Here is a 19163-nt window from a genome sequence, read left to right as displayed (position 1 = left end):
ATCAAAGTCTGTGCTTAGAAAAGGAATGCCGTTTGAACATAGTTAAAGGTGGGAAACGTATTTTTAAAACATCTGGACTCTCAATTTCCAATTAATTGTAACATTTAAAATAAATGGTTTGAAGACCATTTTTAGAGCATAATTAAGTATTTTGTGAATATGTATGTGTGCTATGATTTTTCACTAATTTTTGCCAGTTTCCAGTTCTGAAAAATTCAAGACAAATAAGACAATCTTATAGATAGGATCTTGCATAGTATTCTGTGTTATGTACGCACCATAATTTATTTATTTAAACTTTCCATTATTTATAGCCGTTTATGTTGCTTCCATACGTTTGTAACTACAAATGTGATAAATGTCCTTACACTATATAATTGTGGGGAAAAAAAAAAAAGGAATACAATTTGAACGTAGTTAGAGGTCGGAACAGTATTTTTTTAAAGATTCAATCTGAAAACACAAACCAGTAAGAATTTAGATTGGTTAGATTATGAAGACTTAAGAGTTCAATTTTATTGAAGAAAGGGACTTTAGAGGTCTTTTAGGAAAATGTAATTTCATCATATGGAAAAGCTACGTGGTAGAAGAATTGCTACCTGATCAGAGTCATGCATCTCAAGAGTGGCAGTTTAGAAATGACTTGGGTCTCTTGACTATGAGCACAGCATTCATCAATTTCTATCTTGTTACAAACTGGGGACCCAGACAACTGAGCAATCCTCTTGGTCCATTCATTTTTTTCCATTGGAAAAGCAAACAGTAGATTGGTAGGAAAAATAAATATACATTTGAATATTCTTATATTAACCTCTGAATATAATTTTAAAATTAAATCGTTTGTATGTAAGCATAAGAAATGGGACTAAAGACATGACTGTCAGTTGGCTGATGGCTATCTTGTAAATGTGAAAAATGCATCTGCCTCAAAAAGTATGTCATTTTTTTCTCAAATAGTCAGTAGAGTTACACTAATACTCTGTATATGGTTTAAGTTTCATACCCTTATATTTTCTTTACCATATTTTTAATTGAAGTATAGTTAATTTACAATGTTGTGTTAGTTTCAGGTGTACAGCAAAGTGATTCGGTTTATATATATATATATTCTTTTTCAGACTCTTTTCCATTATAGGTTATTACAAGATATTGAATACAGTTCCCTGTGCTATTGAATATAGTTCCCTGTGCTATACAGCAGGACCTTGTTGATTATCTATTTTATATATAGTAATGTGTATATGTTAATCCCAAACTCCTAGTTTCTTTCTCCCTCCACTCCCCACTATCCCTTTTGGTAACCATAAGTTTATTTTCTATGTCTGTGGGTCTATTTCTCTTTTGTAAACAAGTTCATTTGTATCAATTTTTTAAAATTTTGCATATAAATGATATCATATGATATTTGTCTTTCTTGTGTCTGATTTACTTCACCTAGTATGATAATCTCTACGTCCATCCATGTTCCTGCAAGTGGCATTATTTCACTTTTTTATGGCTGAGTAACATTCCATGGTGTATAGACACCACATCTTTATCCGTTCATCTGTCAATGCACACTTAGGTCGCTTCCATGTCTTGGCTATTGTAAATAGTGCTGCTGTGAACACTGTCCATAGCTTCATATTTTGCAGGCCAGGATAGGGACAACCACTTTCATTCTTGGAACAAATTACGTAATCAAATTAAATACATGACCATGCTGCCCTAACAGGGTATACAAGCCTACAAATAGATTTTGCTTTATACCAACAAAATGAATATTTTAATCTACTCTGAACACGATATTACATTTGTTCTTATTACAAAACTTGGGGATGCTTGTTAATATTATGAAAAGATTTAAGATATTATCCTTTATGTAGAAAATCCTCCTGTAACATGAATAGTGTTATTGAATTCATTTGCATCTTTACAGGAAGAAAACATGTCCTTTAATTCAATAAGAATATTTTAAGTGCTTATTGTAGGCTAATTCTACAGGAACTAAGAAAGATACATTGCTATGGATCTTATTTATAAAGGTTTTAAGTGCCAAAATGACTTATATTTCTGAAAAGTCATATGAGCTCATTACAGTCCATAGGGCTCATAAACGAGCTAGGCATTGAGCTGGGATTGAGGGGTACCACATATTGCCTGACCCATCAATCATGCCACTCTGGTGGCAGAGTAGTGCTTCTCAGGCTATCTACAGGGAAGGATCAGATTTTGGTTGCTGGTTTTCACTTTCGTTTTTGTTCGATTTCCTACTGATCCAGTAACACGGTCCTACATAGTCTAGCATGTAGCTCACACTGTGTGCCTCTCACCATGGAATTCATCATTAACAAAACTGGCCTATAACCTGTTCATAGAATTGCATCTACTGATCATGTGCTTAGGTGTTGCAAACTTCAACTTGCTGTAACAGTGCCTCAGTACTTAGTTTCAATTCCTGTGCTTAGCTCATTGCATACCCCTAACAATCAGTTGCCCTCCTCCATGGACCACATTTTGACTAGTGCTGCTCTAGTGGGGTTTTCCTATACTATAAAGGCAGAAAACTAAACCATACTTCCCAAAGTCGCTTGCAGGCAGGTTTCTGGATGTGATTTAGATTCCAACAGTGTGCTAGAGCTGGGCTTAGATTCTGAACTCAGGTCGGGAGGAAGAGAGAAAAGCACCCATTTCACAGGGAAGTTTGTGCCAGAAGTGTGGCTTCCTGCAGCCACAAAAGCAGCTGTATGGGTCAGAGAAATGGCTATGTGATTCTGAGGGCTGCAATTGTCCTTAGAAGCCTTCTCCTTCAGCCTATCCAGTTATTTTATAAACCACCTAATATCTGGTAATAAATCCCATTTTGTGTGATCTACTCAGTTTCTGTTGTCTGCAGGAAGAAAGGCTATACTGTTAAAGATTGATTAGCCAACTGTAAATAGTGGATGGCTTCTATTTTTTGAGTAGTCGAGAGAGTTAGCTCTCCACCAGTGGTCTCAAATTTCAGTGTGCTTATGGATCACCTGGGAATGTAGTTAAAATACAGATTCTGACTCAGTAGTGTAACCTGGGGGTCTGAGACTCTGCACATCTAACAAGCTCCCAGTTAATTGCCATGGTGTTGGTCCACAGACCAAACCTTTAGTAGCAAAATTCTAGGTCAGAATAAGCCTTCAGGAATAACTTCCACCTCCAGAGCCCCTTACTACAGATGTTAGGCTTCAGCAAGATGATGACAAACTATTCTGATCCCTTTTATTACTTTCCCTGAATTAGAAACAGTGGGCCTATGGTGATTTCCAAGCGTAACTACTATGACTTCTTTTTTCTCTTTTGGCTTATTAGAACAAAAAGAGAAAAAGCTTTTTTTTTTTCATATATCGATATCTATTTATCTATCTCTCTATCAGTAAAGAGGAGACACGAGAAAGAAAAGGGATTAAACAAGTCGATTCTAAGCAAAGAGACTTCAAATGGGGGATTTACAGATGTCACTTTTGGGCCACCTCAATGCAGATATTCAGCCTACCTATTTGTAAGGGATACACATTCCTTTTTTTTTTTAACATCTTTTTTGGAGTATAATTGCTTTACAATGGTGTGTTAGTTTCTGCTTTATAACAAAGTGAATCAGCTATACATACACATATATCCCCATATCTCTTCCCTCTTGCGTCTCCCTCCCACCCTCCCTATCCCATCCCTCTGGGTGGTCACAGAACACCGAGCTGATCTCCCTGTGCTATGCGGCTGCTTCCCACTCGCTATCTATTTTACATTTGGTAGTGTATATATGTCCATGCCACTAAGGACACACATTTCTTGCCAATAACTTACGACATTGTATTTTCAGTCTACTATTTCATCTGCTTTCCGTGAGAAGGAAAAATTGTCAGATGGTGCTATTTGGGGAGGGATGGTTCAGGCCGCATTTCGAGACTTTTCCTGAGCTTCAACCATACCACCTAGGTCCTGAGCGAGTTCGCTCCACAGAGACACAGAAGAAAGATGGGAGATGGGATTCCACATGGCAAATAGTGTAGACAAAAGTGGGTAGATAGAAGCAGGCCACTGTTATCTGGAGACAGTAAGGAGACTGGGCAGAATTGCAGGCTACTGGGGAGGAAGACTGAAAATTAATTTTGGCTGAGTGACGACCAGAGAGAGGGCCGTGGAAGCAGTGACAGATTATAGAGAGCTTCAGTTACCAGAAAGGAAAGTTTGGATTTGATCTGAAGGAAATGAGAGACCTGGAAAGTTTCTATTTAAGAAGCTAAAGAATGATAATGGTATTTTGGGAGGCTAATTAGGCTACCTTCAGAAAGAAGGTATATTTTGTCAGGTGTTATGATTATTAAATGGACTACAGAAGTAATTTTAGGAAAAAAGATTTGAAACAGCACTTTATTTTTGTGTAGTATAACTTAAATTATCAAAAAAGAAACAAAATGTAATCTACAGTTTATCAGTTTTAACCTTGCCCTAAAATAAAAAATGTTAAATATACTGGATAATCAGAGTTTAAAAGTAACTGTCAGAAGTGTTTGTGCTCTTTCAACTTTTAAAATGAAGTCTCTTTAAAGACAAATATTAAAGTTTGCTCTCCATTTGTTTTTTTTCTTTTTTTACTTTTTTTTCTTCTTTTTCCTTATTTATTTATTTTTAACATCGTTATTGCAGTATAATTGCTTTACAATGATGTGTTAGTTTCTGCTTTATAACAAAGTGAATCAGTTATACATATACATATATCCCCATATCTCTTCCCTCTTGCTTCTCCCTCCCTCCCACCCTCCCTACCCCACCCCTCTAGGTGGTCACAAAGCACCGAGCTGATCTCCCTGTGCTATGCGGCTGCTTCCCACTAGCTATGTATTTTCCATTTGGTAGTGTATATATGTCCATGCCACTCTCTCACTTTGTCCCAGCTTACCCTTTCCCCTCCCTGTGTCCTCAAGTCCATTCTCTAGTAGGTCTGCGTCTTTATTCCTGTCTTGCCCCTAGGTTCTTCATGACCATTTTTGTTTTTTGTTTTTTTTTTTTAGATTCCATGTATATGTGTTAGCATACAGTATTTGTATTTCTCTTTCTGACTTACTTCACCCTGTATGACAGGCTCTAGATCCATCCACCTCATTACAAATAACTCAATTTCATTTCTTTTTATGGCTGAGTAATATTCCATTGTATGTATGTGCCACATCTTCTTTATCCATTCATCTGTCGATGGACACTTAGGTTGCTTCCATGTCCTGGCTATTGTAAATAGAGCTGCAGTGAACATTGTGGTACATGACTCCTTTGGAATTATGGTTCTCTCAGGGTATATGCCCAGTAGTGGGATTGCTGGGTCGTATGGTAGTTCTATTTTTAGTTTTTTAAGGAACCTCCATACTGTTCTCCATAGTGGCTGTATCAATTTACATTCCCACCAACAGTGCCAGAGGGTTCCCTTTTCTCCACACCCTCTCCAGCATTTATTGTTTGCAGATTTTCTGATGATGCCTATTCTAACTGGTGTGAAGTGATACCTCATTGTAGTTGTGATTTGCACTTCCCTAATAATTAGTGATGTTGAGCAGCTTTTGATGTGCTTCTTGGCCATCTGTATGTCCTCTTTGGAGAAATGTCTATTTAGGTCTTCTGCCCATTTTTGGATTGGATTGTTTGTTTTTCTGATATTGAGTTGCATGAGCTCCTTGTAAATTTTGGAGATGAATACTTTGTTAGTTGCTTCATTTGCAAATATTTTCTCGATTCTGAGGGTTGTCTTTTCGTCTTGTTTACAGTTTCCTTTGCAGTGCAAAAACTTTTATGTTTCATTAGGTCCCATTAGTTTATTTTTGTTTTTGTTTCCATTTCTCTAGGAGGTTGGTCAAAACGGATCTTGCTGTGATTTATGTCATAGAGAGTTCTGCCTATGTTTTCCTCTAGGAGTTTGATAGTGTCTGGCCTTACATTTAGGTCTTCAATCCACTTTGAGTTTATTTTTCTGTATGGTGTTAAGGAGTGTTCTAATTTCATTCTTTTACATGTAGCTGTCCAGTTTTCCCAGCACCACTTATTGAAGAGGCTGTCTTTTCTCCACTGTATATTCTTGCCTCCTTTATCAAAGATAAGGTGACCATATGAGCATGGGTTTATCTCTGGGCTTTCTATCCTGTTCCATTGATCTATATTTCTGTTTTTGTGCCAGTACAATACTGTCTTGATTACTGTAGCTTTGTAGTATAGTCTGAAGTCAGGCAGCCTGATTCCTCCAGCTCCATTTTTCTTGCTCAAGATTGCTTTGACTATTCAGGGTATTTTGTGTTTCCATACAAATTGTGAAAATTTTTGTTCTAGTTCTGTGAAAAATGCCAGTGGTGGTTTGATGGGGGTTGCATTGAATCTGTAGATTGCTTTGGGTAGTATTGTGATTTTCACAATGTTGATTCTTCCAATCCAAGAACATGGTATATCTCTCCATCTATTTGAATCATCTTTAATTTCTTTCATCAGTGTCTTATAATTTTCTGAATACAGGTCTTTTGTCTCCTTAGGTAAGTTTATTCCTAGGTATTTTATTCTTTTTGTTGCAGTGGTAACTGGGAGTGTTTTCTTAATTTCACTTTCAGATTTTCATCATTAGTGTATAGGAATGCAAGAGATTTCTGTGCATTAATTTTGTATCCTGCTACTTTACCAGATTCGTTGATTAGCTCTAGGAGTTTTCTGGTAGCATCTTTAGGATTCTCTATGTATAGTATCATGTCATCTGCAAACAGTGACAGCTTTACTTCTTTTCCGATTTGGATTCCTTTTATTTCTTTGTCTTCTCTGATTGCTGTGGCTAACACTTCCAAAACTATGTTGAATAATAGTGGTGAGAGTGGGCAACCTTGTCTTGTTCCTGATCTTAGTGGAAATGGTTTCAGTTTTTCACCATTGAGGACGAGGTTGGCTGTGAGTTTGTCATATATGGCCTCTATTATGTTGAGGTAACTTCCCTCTATGCCTACTTTCTGCAGGGTTTTTATCATAAATGGGTGTTGAATTTTGTCAAAAGCTTTCTCTGCATCTATTGAGATGATCATATGGTTTTTCTCCTTCAATTTGTTAATATGGTGTATCACGCTGATCGATTTGTGTATATTGAAGAATCCTTGCATTCCTGGGATAAACCCCACTTGATCATGGTGTATGATCCTTTTAATGTGCTGCTGGATTCTGTTTACTAGTATTTTGTTGAGGATTTTTGCATCTATGTTCATCCGTGATATTGGCCTGTTCTTTTCTTTCTTTGTGACATCTTTGTCTGGTTTTGGTATCAGGGTGATGGTGGCCTCATAGAATGAGTTTGGGAGTGTTCCTCCCTCTCCTATTTTTTGGAAGAGTTTTAGAAGGATAGGTGTTAGCTCTTCTCTAAATGTTTGATAGAATTCACCTGTGAAGCCATCTGGTCCTGGGCTTTTGTTTGTTGGAAGATCTTTAATCACAGTTTCAATATCAGTGCTTGTGATTGGTCTGTTCATATTTTCTATTTCCTCCTGGTTCAGTCTCGGAAGGTTGTGCATTTCTAAGAATTTGTCCATTTCTTCCAGGTTGTCCATTTTATTGGCATATAGTTGCTTGCAGTAATCTCTCATGGCCCTTTGCATTTCTGCAGTGTCAGTTGTTACTTCTCCTTTTTCATTCCTAATTCTATTGATTTGAGTTTTCTCCCTTTTTTTCTTGATGAGTCTGGCTAATGGTTTATCAATTTTGTTTATCTTCTCAAAGAACCAGCTTTTATTTTTATTGATCTTTGCTATCGTTTCCTTCATCTCTTTTTCATTTATTTCTGATCTGATCTTTATGATTTCTTTCCTCCTGCTAACTTTGGGGTTTTTTTGTTCTTCTTTCTCTAATTGCTTTAGGTGTAAGTTTAGGTTGTTTATTTGAGATGTTTCTTGTTTCTTAAGGTAGGATTGTATTGCTATAAAGTTCCCTCTTAGAACTAATTTTGCTGCATCCCACAGGTTTTGGGTTGTCATGTTTTCATTGTCATTTGTTTCTAGGTATTTTTTGATTTCCTCTTTGATTTCTTCAGTGATCTCTTGGTTAATTAGTAGTGTATTGTGTAGCCTCCATGTGTTTGTATTTTTTACAGATACTTTCCTGTAATTGATATCTAGTCTCATAGCGTTGTGGTCAGAAAAGATACTTGATATGATTTCAGTTTTCTTAAATTTACCAAGGCTTCATTTGTGACCCAAGATATGATCTGTCCTGGAGAATGTTCCATGAGCACTTGAGAAGAAAGTGTATTCTGTTGTTTTTGGGTGGAATGTACTATAAATATCAATTAAGTCTATCTTGTTTAATGTACCATTTAAAGCTTGTATTTCCTTAATGATTTGCATTTTGGATGCTCTTTCCATTGGTGAAAGTTGGGTGTTAAAGTCCCCTACTATGATTGTGTTACTGTCAATTTCCCCTTTTATGGCTGTTAGTATTTGCCTTATGTATTGAGGTGCTCCTATGTTGGGTGCATAAATATTTACAATTGTTATATCTTCTTCTTGGATCGATCCCTTGATCATTATGTAGTGTCTTTCTTTGTCTCTTGTAATAGTCTTTGTTTTAAAGTCTATTTTGTCTGATATGAGAATTGCTACTCCAGCTTTCTTTTGATTTCCATTTGCATGGAATATCTTTCTCCATCCCCTCCCTTTCAGTCTGTATGTGTCCCTAGGTCTGAAGTGCGTCTCTTGTAGACAGCATATATATGGGTCTTGTTTTTGTATCCATTCAGCCAGTCTATGTCTTTTGGTTGGAGCATTTAATCCATTTACATTTAAGGTAATTATCACTGTGTATGTTCCTATTACCATTTTCTTAATTGTTTTGTGTTTGTTATTGTAGGTGTTTTCCTTCTCTTGTGTCTCCTGCCTAGTGAAGTTCCTTTAGCATTTGTTGTAAAGCTGGTTTGGTGGTGCTGAATTCTCTTAGCTTTTGCTTGTCTATAAAGGTTTTAATTTCTCCATCAAATCTGAATGAGATCCTTGCTGGGTAGAGTAATCTTGGTTATAGGTTTTTCTCCTTCATTGCTTTAAATATGTCCTACCACTCCCTTCTGGCTTGCTGAGTTTCTGCTGAAAGATCAGCTGTTAACCTTATGGGGATTCCCTTGTGTGTTATTTGTTGTTTTTCCCTTGCTGCTTTTAATATTTTTTCTTTGTGTTTAATTTTTGACAGTTTGATTAATATGTGTCTTAGCGTGTTTCTCCTTGGATTTATCCTATATTGGAGTCTCTGTGCTTCTGGGACTTGATTAACTATTTCGTTTCCCACATTAGGGATGTTTTCAACTGTAATCTCTTCAAATATTTTCTTAGTCCCTTTCTTTTTCTCTTCTTCTCCTGGGACCCATGTAATTCGAATGTTGGTGCCTTTAAATGTAGTCCCAGAGATCTCTGAGACTGTCCTCAATTCTTTTCATTCTTTTTTCTTTATTCTGCTCTGCAGTAGTTATTTCCACTGTTTTATCTTCCAGGTCACTCATCCGTTCTTCTGCCTCAGTTATTCTGCTATTGATCCCTTCTAGAGAATTTTTAATTTCATTTATTGTATTGTTCATCATTGTTTGTTTGCTCTTTAGTTCTTCTATGTCCTTGTTAAACATTTCTTGTATTTTCTGCATTCTATTTCCAAGATTTTGGATCATCTTTACTATCATTATTCTGAATTCTTTTTCAGGTAGACTGCCTATTTCCTCTTCATTTGTTAGGTTTGGTGGGTTTTTACCTTACTCCTTCATCTGCTGCGTGTTCCTGTGTCTCCTCATTTTGCTTAACTTACTGTGTTTGGGGTCTCCTTTTCGCAGGCTGCAGGTTCATAGTTCCCGTTGTTTTTGGTGTCTGCCCCCAGTGGCTAAGGTTGGTTCAGTGGGTTGTGTAGGCTTCCTGGTGGAGGGGACTGGTGCCTGTGTTCTGGTGGATGAGGCTGGATCTTGTCTTTCTGGTGGGCAGGTCCACGTCTGGTGGTGTATTTTAGGCTGTCTGTGACCTTATTGTGAGTTTAGGCAGCCTCTCTGCTAATGGGTGGGGTTGTGTTCCTGTCTTGCTAGTTGTTTGGCATAGGGTGTCCAGCACAGTAGCTTGCTGGTTTTTGAGTGGAGCTGGGTCTTAGCATTGAGATGGAGATCTCTGGGAGATTTTCACCATTTGATATTACATGGAGCTGGGAAGTCTCTGGTGGACCAATGTCCTGAACTTGGCTCTCCCACCTCAGAGGCACAGCCCTGATGCCTGGTTGGAGCACCAAGAGCCTTTCATCCACAGGACTCAGAATAAAAGGGAGAAAAAAAGAAAGAAAAAGATAAAATAAAATAAAATAAAATGAAATAAAATAAAATAAAAAATAATTATCAAAAAAATTTTTTAACTAATAAAAAGAAAGAAAGAAGAGAGCAAGCAAACCAAATACCAAATCCACCAATGATAACAAGCACTAAAAACTATACTAAAAATAAGAAGAAAAAAAAACAACGGACATACAGAACCATAGGACAAATGGTAAAAGCAAAGCTATAGAGACAAAATCACACACAGCAGCATACACATACACACTCAGAAAAAGGGGAAAAAATATATATATCGTTGCTCCCAAAGTTCACCTCCTCAGTTTGGGATGATTTGTTGTCTATTCAGGTATTCCACAGATGCAGGGTATATCAAGTTGATTGTGGAGATTTAATCCGCTGCTCCTAGGCTGCTGGGAGAGATTTCCCTTTCTCTTCTTTGTTCGCACAGCTCCCGGGGTTCAGCTTTGGATTTGGACCCGCCTCTGCATGTAGGTCGCCTGAGGGCATCTGTTCTTTGCTCAGACAGGACGGGGTTAAAGGAGCAGCTGATTCGGGGGCTCTGGCTCACTCAGGCCGGGGGGAGGGAGGGGTACGGAGTGCGGGGCGAGCCTGCGTTGGCAGAGGCTGGCGTGACGTTGCAGCAGCCTGAGGCGCGCCGTGCGTTCTCCCGGGGAAGTTGTCCCTGGATCACGGGACCCTGGCAGTGGCGGGCTGCACAGGCTTCCGGGAGGAGAGGCATGGATAGTGACCTGTGCTTGCACACAGGCTTCTTGGTGGCGGCAGCAGCAGCCTTAGCATCTCATGCCCGTCTCTGGGGTCCGCGCTGATAGCTGCGGCTCGTGTCTGTCTCTGGAGCTCCTTTAAGCAGCGCTCTTAATCCCGTCTCCTCGAACACCAGGAAACAAAGAGGCAAGAAAAAGTCTCTTGTCTCTTCGGCAGCTCCAGACCTTTTCCCGGACTCCCTCCCGGCTAGCTGTGGCGCACTAGCCCCTTCAGGCTGTGTTCATGCCGCCAACCCCAGTCCTCTCCCTGTGATCCGACCGAAGCCCGAGCCTCAGCTCCCAGCCCCTGCCCGCCCCGGCGGGTGAGCAGACAAGCCTCTTGGGCTGGTGAGTGCTGGTCGGCACCAATCCTCTGTGCCGGAATCTCTCTGCTTTTCCCTCCACACCCCTGTTGCTGCACTCTCCTCCGTGGCTCCGAAGCTTCCCCCCTCCGCCACCCGCAGTCTCCGCCCGTGAAGGGGCTTCCTAGTGTGTGGAAACCTTTCCTCCTTCACAGCTCCCTCCCACTGGTGCAGGTCCTGTCCCTATTCTTTTGTCTCTGTTTTTTCTTTTTTCTTTTGCCCTGCCCAGGTACGTGGGGAGTTTCTTGCCTTTTGCGAGGTCTGAGGTCTTCTGCCAGTGTTCAGTAGGTGTTCTGTAGGAGTTGTTCCACACGTAGATGTATTTCTGATGTATTTGTGGAGAGGAAGGTGATCTCTGTGTCTTACTCTTCCACCATCTTGAAGTTCCTGCTCTCCACTTTTTCATTTTCTTTTAGTCTGATTCCTCTGTGTCTGATACAAGGTGATTAAGTAATATCTGCTTTTGTCTCAAAGCCAAACTTTTGTTCTATCAGTCTTAGCCATCTGGGCTATCCTGAATATACCACATAAATGAAAAGGAAACTGTCACAGTGACCGTCACTTCTTCTACCAGGCTGCCCTTGCAGAAGCGTAGCCTATGCCTTTGACGTCCAGAGAGGCATGTTCTCAGGAAAACCATAATGAACCAAAATGGATAGCTCCCCTAAGCTGTCTAGTGTCAACTTTTTGCATGGCCAGAATAAAGGAGAAAATGGTTGAGGATGGCAGCTGAATAATTTAGTAAGCATGGGTGATTTGGTGATCCTATTTAATCTCACTAACAATTACAAAATGGAATTAATATGCATCACAGTGTTCATGGACCTACGAAAGTCCGCTGTAAGGCCATGTGTGAATTATTCAGGCCTAAAATGAGCCCCATGAGCCCTCACTACTCCTGTGGCCTTGGCTTTGAACTCTGTTATGCTCATGATTTTTAAAAGTATACACGCCATCCAGAACTTTCAACTAAACACTGATCCTTAATTCTGGATCTGTCTACTAGACATTTCTGCGTGTTGGATATGTACTGGATGTGTCCATATCAAATGAAGATAATAATGTTGAACTCAATTATCAACTGCCAGAAACTTGCTTTTTATTCCTTGTTCTCCATTTTGAAGAATTGCAGGGATGCTCACCAGATTGCCAAAGCTAGAAACTTCCAAGTTATTTAATGACTCCTTCCTCTCTTTTAACCCCTTCAACTATCCATCAGGTTGTATAGTTTCTAACTCCCCTTTTTATAGTTTGTAACCCCTTTTCATTTCTACTGCCATTGCCTTTGTTTACACTTTGATAAGCCTCATAAGCAGAAAGATCTAGTTAGAATCCTAGTTCTGCTACTTTATCTAGACTTAAGTGAGACATTTAGATTCCATTTCCTAATCTTAAAAAAAAAAAAGATGGACCTCCATCTTACAGAATAGTTTTAAGGATTACATGAGATACTCTAAGTAAAACTTAATACAGTGCATGGCTCACAGTAGACATGCAATGATGATTAATCTCATGTTCATAATCATACCTCACTCAGCTTGAGCAGTGTCTGGCACATAGTAAGCACTCAATATATATTTACTCTAAATATTAATGTCGTAATCATCATCATCATAGTTAGCCTGCTTCTGATCTTATACCCTGTTATTCTGTCCTGCACCGTACTATTGGAATTTACATAAAATACAAATATCATGTCCTTTATGCTCCACAACTTTGAGTGGTTCTCTCACACACAGAAGGTGCTTTTCTGGATCTACATAACTGCTCTTGATCGGACCTAGGCTTCAATTCTACTCTTATTTCCACTGCTCAACAAAAACTCCTTACACTGAGGCCAAGGAAAAATCTATGTTTCCCCCACCCACCAACAAACAAAGAAAAGACTTTTATTTCATATTTCCATTGATTACCTTCACTCAATATGAAAACTTCGTAGTAATGTACTACTTCATATAGCCTTCTGCGCCTCCCCAAGCAGAATTATATGCTTCCAATTTAATTACTATAATCTTGTCTTTGTACTTCTAAAGCCCAATATGTAGAGTTACTTGATTCACATTTGCTGAAATAATGGTATTGGAAAATTAAAGGAAAAACAAACTATAGATAGATAAATAGGTAGGTATGTTATATACATCACATATATTAAAAACTATATAATCATATAACTTAATACTGTTCTCATGTTTATGCTGCTGATTTCTCATATGTAGGACCTGTATTAAAAATTGTTAACATTATCAGGAAAATGTATTTGTTTTGACTTTTCCATAATTACTAAGTCCTCCTCAGAGCAAGTAGCACATTTGCAAAGTGCTAGGGTGGTACAAATCCTGGGGCTGTGAAATAGTGAAACTATTGGATTCACAATGTGCCAGTAACCTTGGCACTGACCTCAGCTACAGCAGTTGCTCTAACAAACTGAGATTTACAGTCAGTTTAAACTGTGAGAAGCAGTAGGGCAAAGTGATTAAGAAAATGGGCTCTGATTTTAGAAAATCCAAGTTCAAATTTCAGTTCCCTACTTACACATTCCTATATGATCTTAAACACATTCCCTAACCTTTCAGAGACTTCTTCCCTGTAAAATGGAAATGATAATGGTACCCACATAAAAGAATTATTAGGAGCATTAAATGAGGTAATATGAATTAAGTTTTAAACTTAGGCTGTGCAGACTTTCAGATAGACAAGACACACAAGACTGCCGTCTGGCATCAGTCTACTTAGAAGGATAAAGAACTTGTCATCATTGTAGCAACAGTCATTCCTCATCTGGTGGTAATTCCTCTAGAAATCCATGCAGCACAGTTCAGATGGAAGAAGATAATTCTACATCCGACAAGTCCAAGAGTTGCCTTGGCTTAAAAGTCTCAGGCCCCACAGGTGCTGATATCTCTTGAAGTGATCCCATAGTCATAGCCTGCAAAGTCCACACAAAAAACAAGCCCTATTCCAAGAACTGACACATTCAGGCAAGCCCAAAGCTGTGGCTGCCTACCAGGTAGTTTTAGTTTCTCCAGAGCAAATGGAATTTATCAAAATTGATCATTGCATCATAAATAATATTATCTAGTAACATAGCTGATATTTCCGCTTTCATCAGGTTACCAGGTAACTGTAACTGGAGGTATTTAACTGATGGTCAAATTCTCCACAAAAGATTAAAAGGGATTGTTAATTCTCTGCCTCTACATAGAATATGGACTTGATAAGTAACACCTAGATGATAACATATGCGTATATGTATATGAATACAATCTCATGTAGGATTAGAAATGTATCTAAGAGGAAATTAAACATGGAGAGTTTTGTAAGAAAGGAGTTATAGAGGTCATCATTTGGTCATTATTTTGCCTGATTTTCATGGATAAACTCACAAGTGTTAGAGTGAAAACTTGTTCATCACAGAGAAAGTTTTGTTCTAAGGTTAGTGTTGTACCTAATGCATCATTAACACTCAATATATGACATTTGAGTAAAACTGGGATTCTGGTCCTCTCTGTTGTTATAAGAAGAACAGAGCTGACTTACAGGGCCCTTTTACTGCCCCTCTCAGATGATTCTCCTGCCCAGACCTCTCAGCTCAGACAAATTGACTTTGACGTATTGAGCTCTAATTGTCTCCTAGGAATGCAATTTTCGTACACGTGCCAGTAGAATTAGAAAGATTGTATGTGAGTTGTTATATTAAAATGGACCTGCCTCTCTGTATGGTTGATTATCATAGTTAAATATAGCACCTGAATGATGAGACAGAATTATCAGTGAACTCTCCCATTGGAACAGATGCCCTATCGTGGCAACATGCGTCCTGTGTCTTGTAAACGTGAGCTACTAGTTACTGAGAATGGGCAAGAGTTCAACTAAGAATCAACGCAAGGCCATCCAATTCCAGGAAAACCCCTCAAAGTGCATATGCCTGTAGTTGATGACATTTGTAACATGATCTTCATCTTCGTATGTAGACATTACAATTTAGAATTCAACATCCCTCTAATTCAAGGAGGATTAGATAGATAAGAATTTGAACATAAATACTTCACTGATGAATTAGAGATCTATTTAGAGGATATCTCTACAGTAATATAGCTTAAATAGATTTATATTTCTAATGCTTATGATGTATTTAATTAATATACTCATATGTATACCTTACATTAAAGTATGAACTGGAAAAGTTGATGTATTTGAATAAGCATACATTGTAATTGACAGCTAAAGTTTCAAACAGTATTAAAAATAATGTTAAGCATAAATTAAATTACTTTTTCTGTTCAATATTGTATTAGTTACCCAGGCATGTTTATTTAAATCACTAAACAGAATGGAAATTATCATATGTTAACAGTTCTTGGTTCCTCATTTCCTAAATTAAAACAAATCTGGAATGAGTAAAATGAACAATATGGTAAACTTAATTTCAGCTAATTTTGCATAATCCCTTTATTTTCTATTTCCTATGAATGGTTTAATAACTCTTCCAAAATAGGAGGAAATGCAAATGTTAGCTTTGAGTCTAACAGCTTTTACACATCGTAAATGTTGATATATTTTTAATGAAATTGGAATTGTACCTCCAAGTAGAAATAAAAATGTCCAAGCTGATTTCACTCTGGAGTGTAGAAGACAAAGTTCATGCCTGCCTATGAGTCTGTGATGAGAATATTAATGCTCTTTTGCAGCTTTTGCCAACAAGAGAAGCTGCCGCTGACCTTCCAGGCCTGTGTGATCACCAAAGAGTGCCAGGTGTCAGAGTGGTCTGAGTGGAGCCCCTGCTCAAAAACGTGCCATGATATGGCATCCCCTAAAGGCACCCGTGTGAGGACGCGGCTCATCAGGCAGTTTCCTATTGGCAGTGAGAAGGAGTGTCCAGAACTTGAGGAAAAAGAACCCTGTGTGTCTCAAGGAGATGGAGTTGCCCCCTGTGCCATGTGAGTAAATTAAAGATGGTGGCATCTGCTGCCCTGTCTGCCCAAACTGCATGTTCCTTTAGCGGTTTGATTTCAACCGGGCAGTATGTTGAGAAATAGAGATTTTTACAAATTCTAAGTAGAAAAATATCTCTCTACAAACACTATCCTATAAAAAATACTGGTTTTACAGGATAAAAGTGTCTTTAACAAGCTGTATTTCCCAGTCTCCATGAAAGTTAGATTTTTAACGGCAATTCCCTGTTTGTGTATTTTCTATAACAGGGATTGGCAAGCTTTTTCCATAAAGGAGAAGATAGTGAATATGTTAGCCTTTACAAGCCACATGTGTCTCTGTCACGCTTCAGCTCTGCCATTGGAGCTGTAGGTAATATGTAAACAAATGAGTGTGGATATGTTCCAATAAAATTTACTTATAAGAACAGGGGACAGGTTGGATTTGGCCATAGTTTGTCATCTAGTCTATAAGGTAAAATAAAGTTTCAAAATACAGGTTCCTATTGCTTATTGAGCAAGTCCTATTAAAATTCAGTACTGTATATAACAATTCCTATTGAATAGTGTAAAATGCTACATCAAAATAATGAGACTTTAAGCTCCTTCAGGACAAAGACTGCTTATGAACCTTGGGAGTGGGGCTTGTTTGTTTTTTAATTGCTTGCATGTCATAGGACCAGGCACAGAGTAAGTGCCCAATAAATGTGCATTGAATTCAGATGAAATAAGACGAATTTTGAAATATTTGGCAGTATAACTATATTCTTTTTATCCTTAAAAAATAGCATCTCTAAGACATTACTGTGAATTATCTTGGTGATAAAGATATTTCAGCTTAGTTTGAATATAGAATATTTATGAAACAACTTACAGAATCTTAGTTTCTCAGTAGATATGCACAAGCTTCACTGAAAGGTTCCCTGGAATATTTCAGATATTTAGAGAACATGCAGACAGCTTGAACTTCATGACACAGTGAGGAGGAAAATTACTACTATTATTGCTCCTCCTCCTCCTCCTCCCATTTCTAACAGTAATAATAATAATAACAAAGAATAGTAATGATTCATACAGGATCTTCAATTATGCAGCACTTTGGAATCATCCCTTCTCTGATATAAACAAGTGACGGAACGCTCTGGAGAGTTTTCTTCTTAACTACTCCGCCTGTCCTGCTGACTTGTGTTCCCCTCTATGTAACAGTTTCAAGGAAGTTGCCAGGTTCTCTAATCAGAGTGTTTTGTCTCCTACAAGTTCCTTCCATTTTTGTCTCCTACAACTTTCTTCCATTTTTGTCCCAAGCTAAGTGTTTTATTATTTATCCTCTCAAATATTCAAATGCCATTAACTATTAATTAAAATAAATCTCTATTCTGAATCTTTCTTCTAACCCTTTATGGATGGTAGCATCTTTTTAGAATGTGTAATCAATTGGCATTACTAAAAATTTGTTCCTCTCACAGGACTCCTTAGGATGACCTAAATTGGGACTCCATTCTATAAAAAAAAAACAAAATTTTCATTTTAGCTCCCCTAATGAATGACTTGTTTGGTTTTACTTTCCTTCACTGTCTCTCCTCCCAAGGCGTCAAGTATCCATGTTTTTAGAATTGACCTGAATGCTGCACTTCCTTTATAAATGTATGTCAAGAGTGTTGTTCCTTGGTGCCCCAGTCCTGCACCTCTATTAAGCCATGAATCCCCACTTATAAAAACTGAAAAACGAGCATGAAGTTCAGCTTTACTGTCATGAAACTTTACCATTGACAAAGCAAAGCCTCTAGATGAGACATCCTAGAGCCCACTTAACCTTTCTGTCTAACTGAGGTGAACATTAGCACACCCATTTGTACCTATGTTGGCTGTTAATCCGATTCCTAAGGAGGCATCTTGGTTAAAGTGAAACAAAGTGCTACATGAGCCATTTTCTTTGTGCTTTTAGAATATCCATTTTCCTTGAGGTGGAGAAATGCCATCACTTTCTATCTTCAGTGGCATCGGGAAATGGTTCCCTGTCTATCTCCTTAAAGCATGTGTTGGGCTGACAATCCCCTGACATTTTTTTCACATCATAATCTTTATTGGAGCTTTAATTTAGAATCACAGATCATCTTTCCTGTGTTCCACTGATTAGAAACGTCAGCTCTTTTCATCATTCATCAGCACTTGTCAGGGATGCTCAGTGCTACAGGAAAAAAAAAAACAAAACAACTCTTATTCTCAACAGTAAAGAGAAAACTCTGAATTATGTTACATTTTTATTACTAACACACAATATAATTTTGATCCAGTACGAAGCAGCAATTTTCATGCATTCTGTTAGAGACAAAACAAATGTTTGGGTTCATCATCATTTAGAATGTGTTCCATTCTCAGATTCAACCTTCCTTTGTTTATAAGCATCAAGAAAGGGCAAGCCTGAGTTCAGCTTAATTGAACATAAAATTTCATGTTTTCAGCATTATGCTCTCTTTTCATAAAATATTTATAAGTAACTTCCAGTAGTTGCAATTAAAACTGGATCATCTTAAATTTAACCCCTCTTTAAATGGAGCGGGGTGAGGATGTAGAAGAAGGGATTGAAACTGGACCTGCATCTTAGATGTAGTCTAAGATTAATTCAAGAGGAAAGTATTTTTCAGATTAATCTTTTTTTTTCTTTAATAAATTTTTATTTATTTTATTTATTTTATTTTTGTCTGTGTTGGGTCTTTGTTTCTGTGCGAGGGCTTTCTCTAGTTGCGGCAAGCGGGGGCCACTCTTCATCGTGGTGCGCGGGCCTCTCACTGTCGCGGCCTCT

General features: G+C 38.1%; 1 protein-coding gene across 3 annotated transcripts in view; it reads left to right on the top strand.

The window, feature by feature from the left end:
• The window catches only part of THSD7A (thrombospondin type 1 domain containing 7A), a 741583-nt gene that overhangs the window by 501171 nt on the left and 221249 nt on the right, over positions 1-19163 (top strand). For all 3 annotated transcript variants that reach the window (XM_036863122.1, XM_036863123.1, XM_036863121.1), the window contains one exon: positions 16118-16366. In XM_036863122.1, coding sequence (XP_036719017.1) covers positions 16118-16366 — 249 coding nt within the window. The remainder of the gene's footprint in view (positions 1-16117; positions 16367-19163) is intronic.

This window comes from Balaenoptera musculus, chromosome 9, assembly GCF_009873245.2.
Source record: "Balaenoptera musculus isolate JJ_BM4_2016_0621 chromosome 9, mBalMus1.pri.v3, whole genome shotgun sequence".
Lineage (NCBI taxonomy): Eukaryota > Metazoa > Chordata > Mammalia > Artiodactyla > Balaenopteridae > Balaenoptera > Balaenoptera musculus.
Note: the sequence above shows the minus strand (reverse complement) of the source record. Positions and strands in the feature narration are given on the sequence as shown.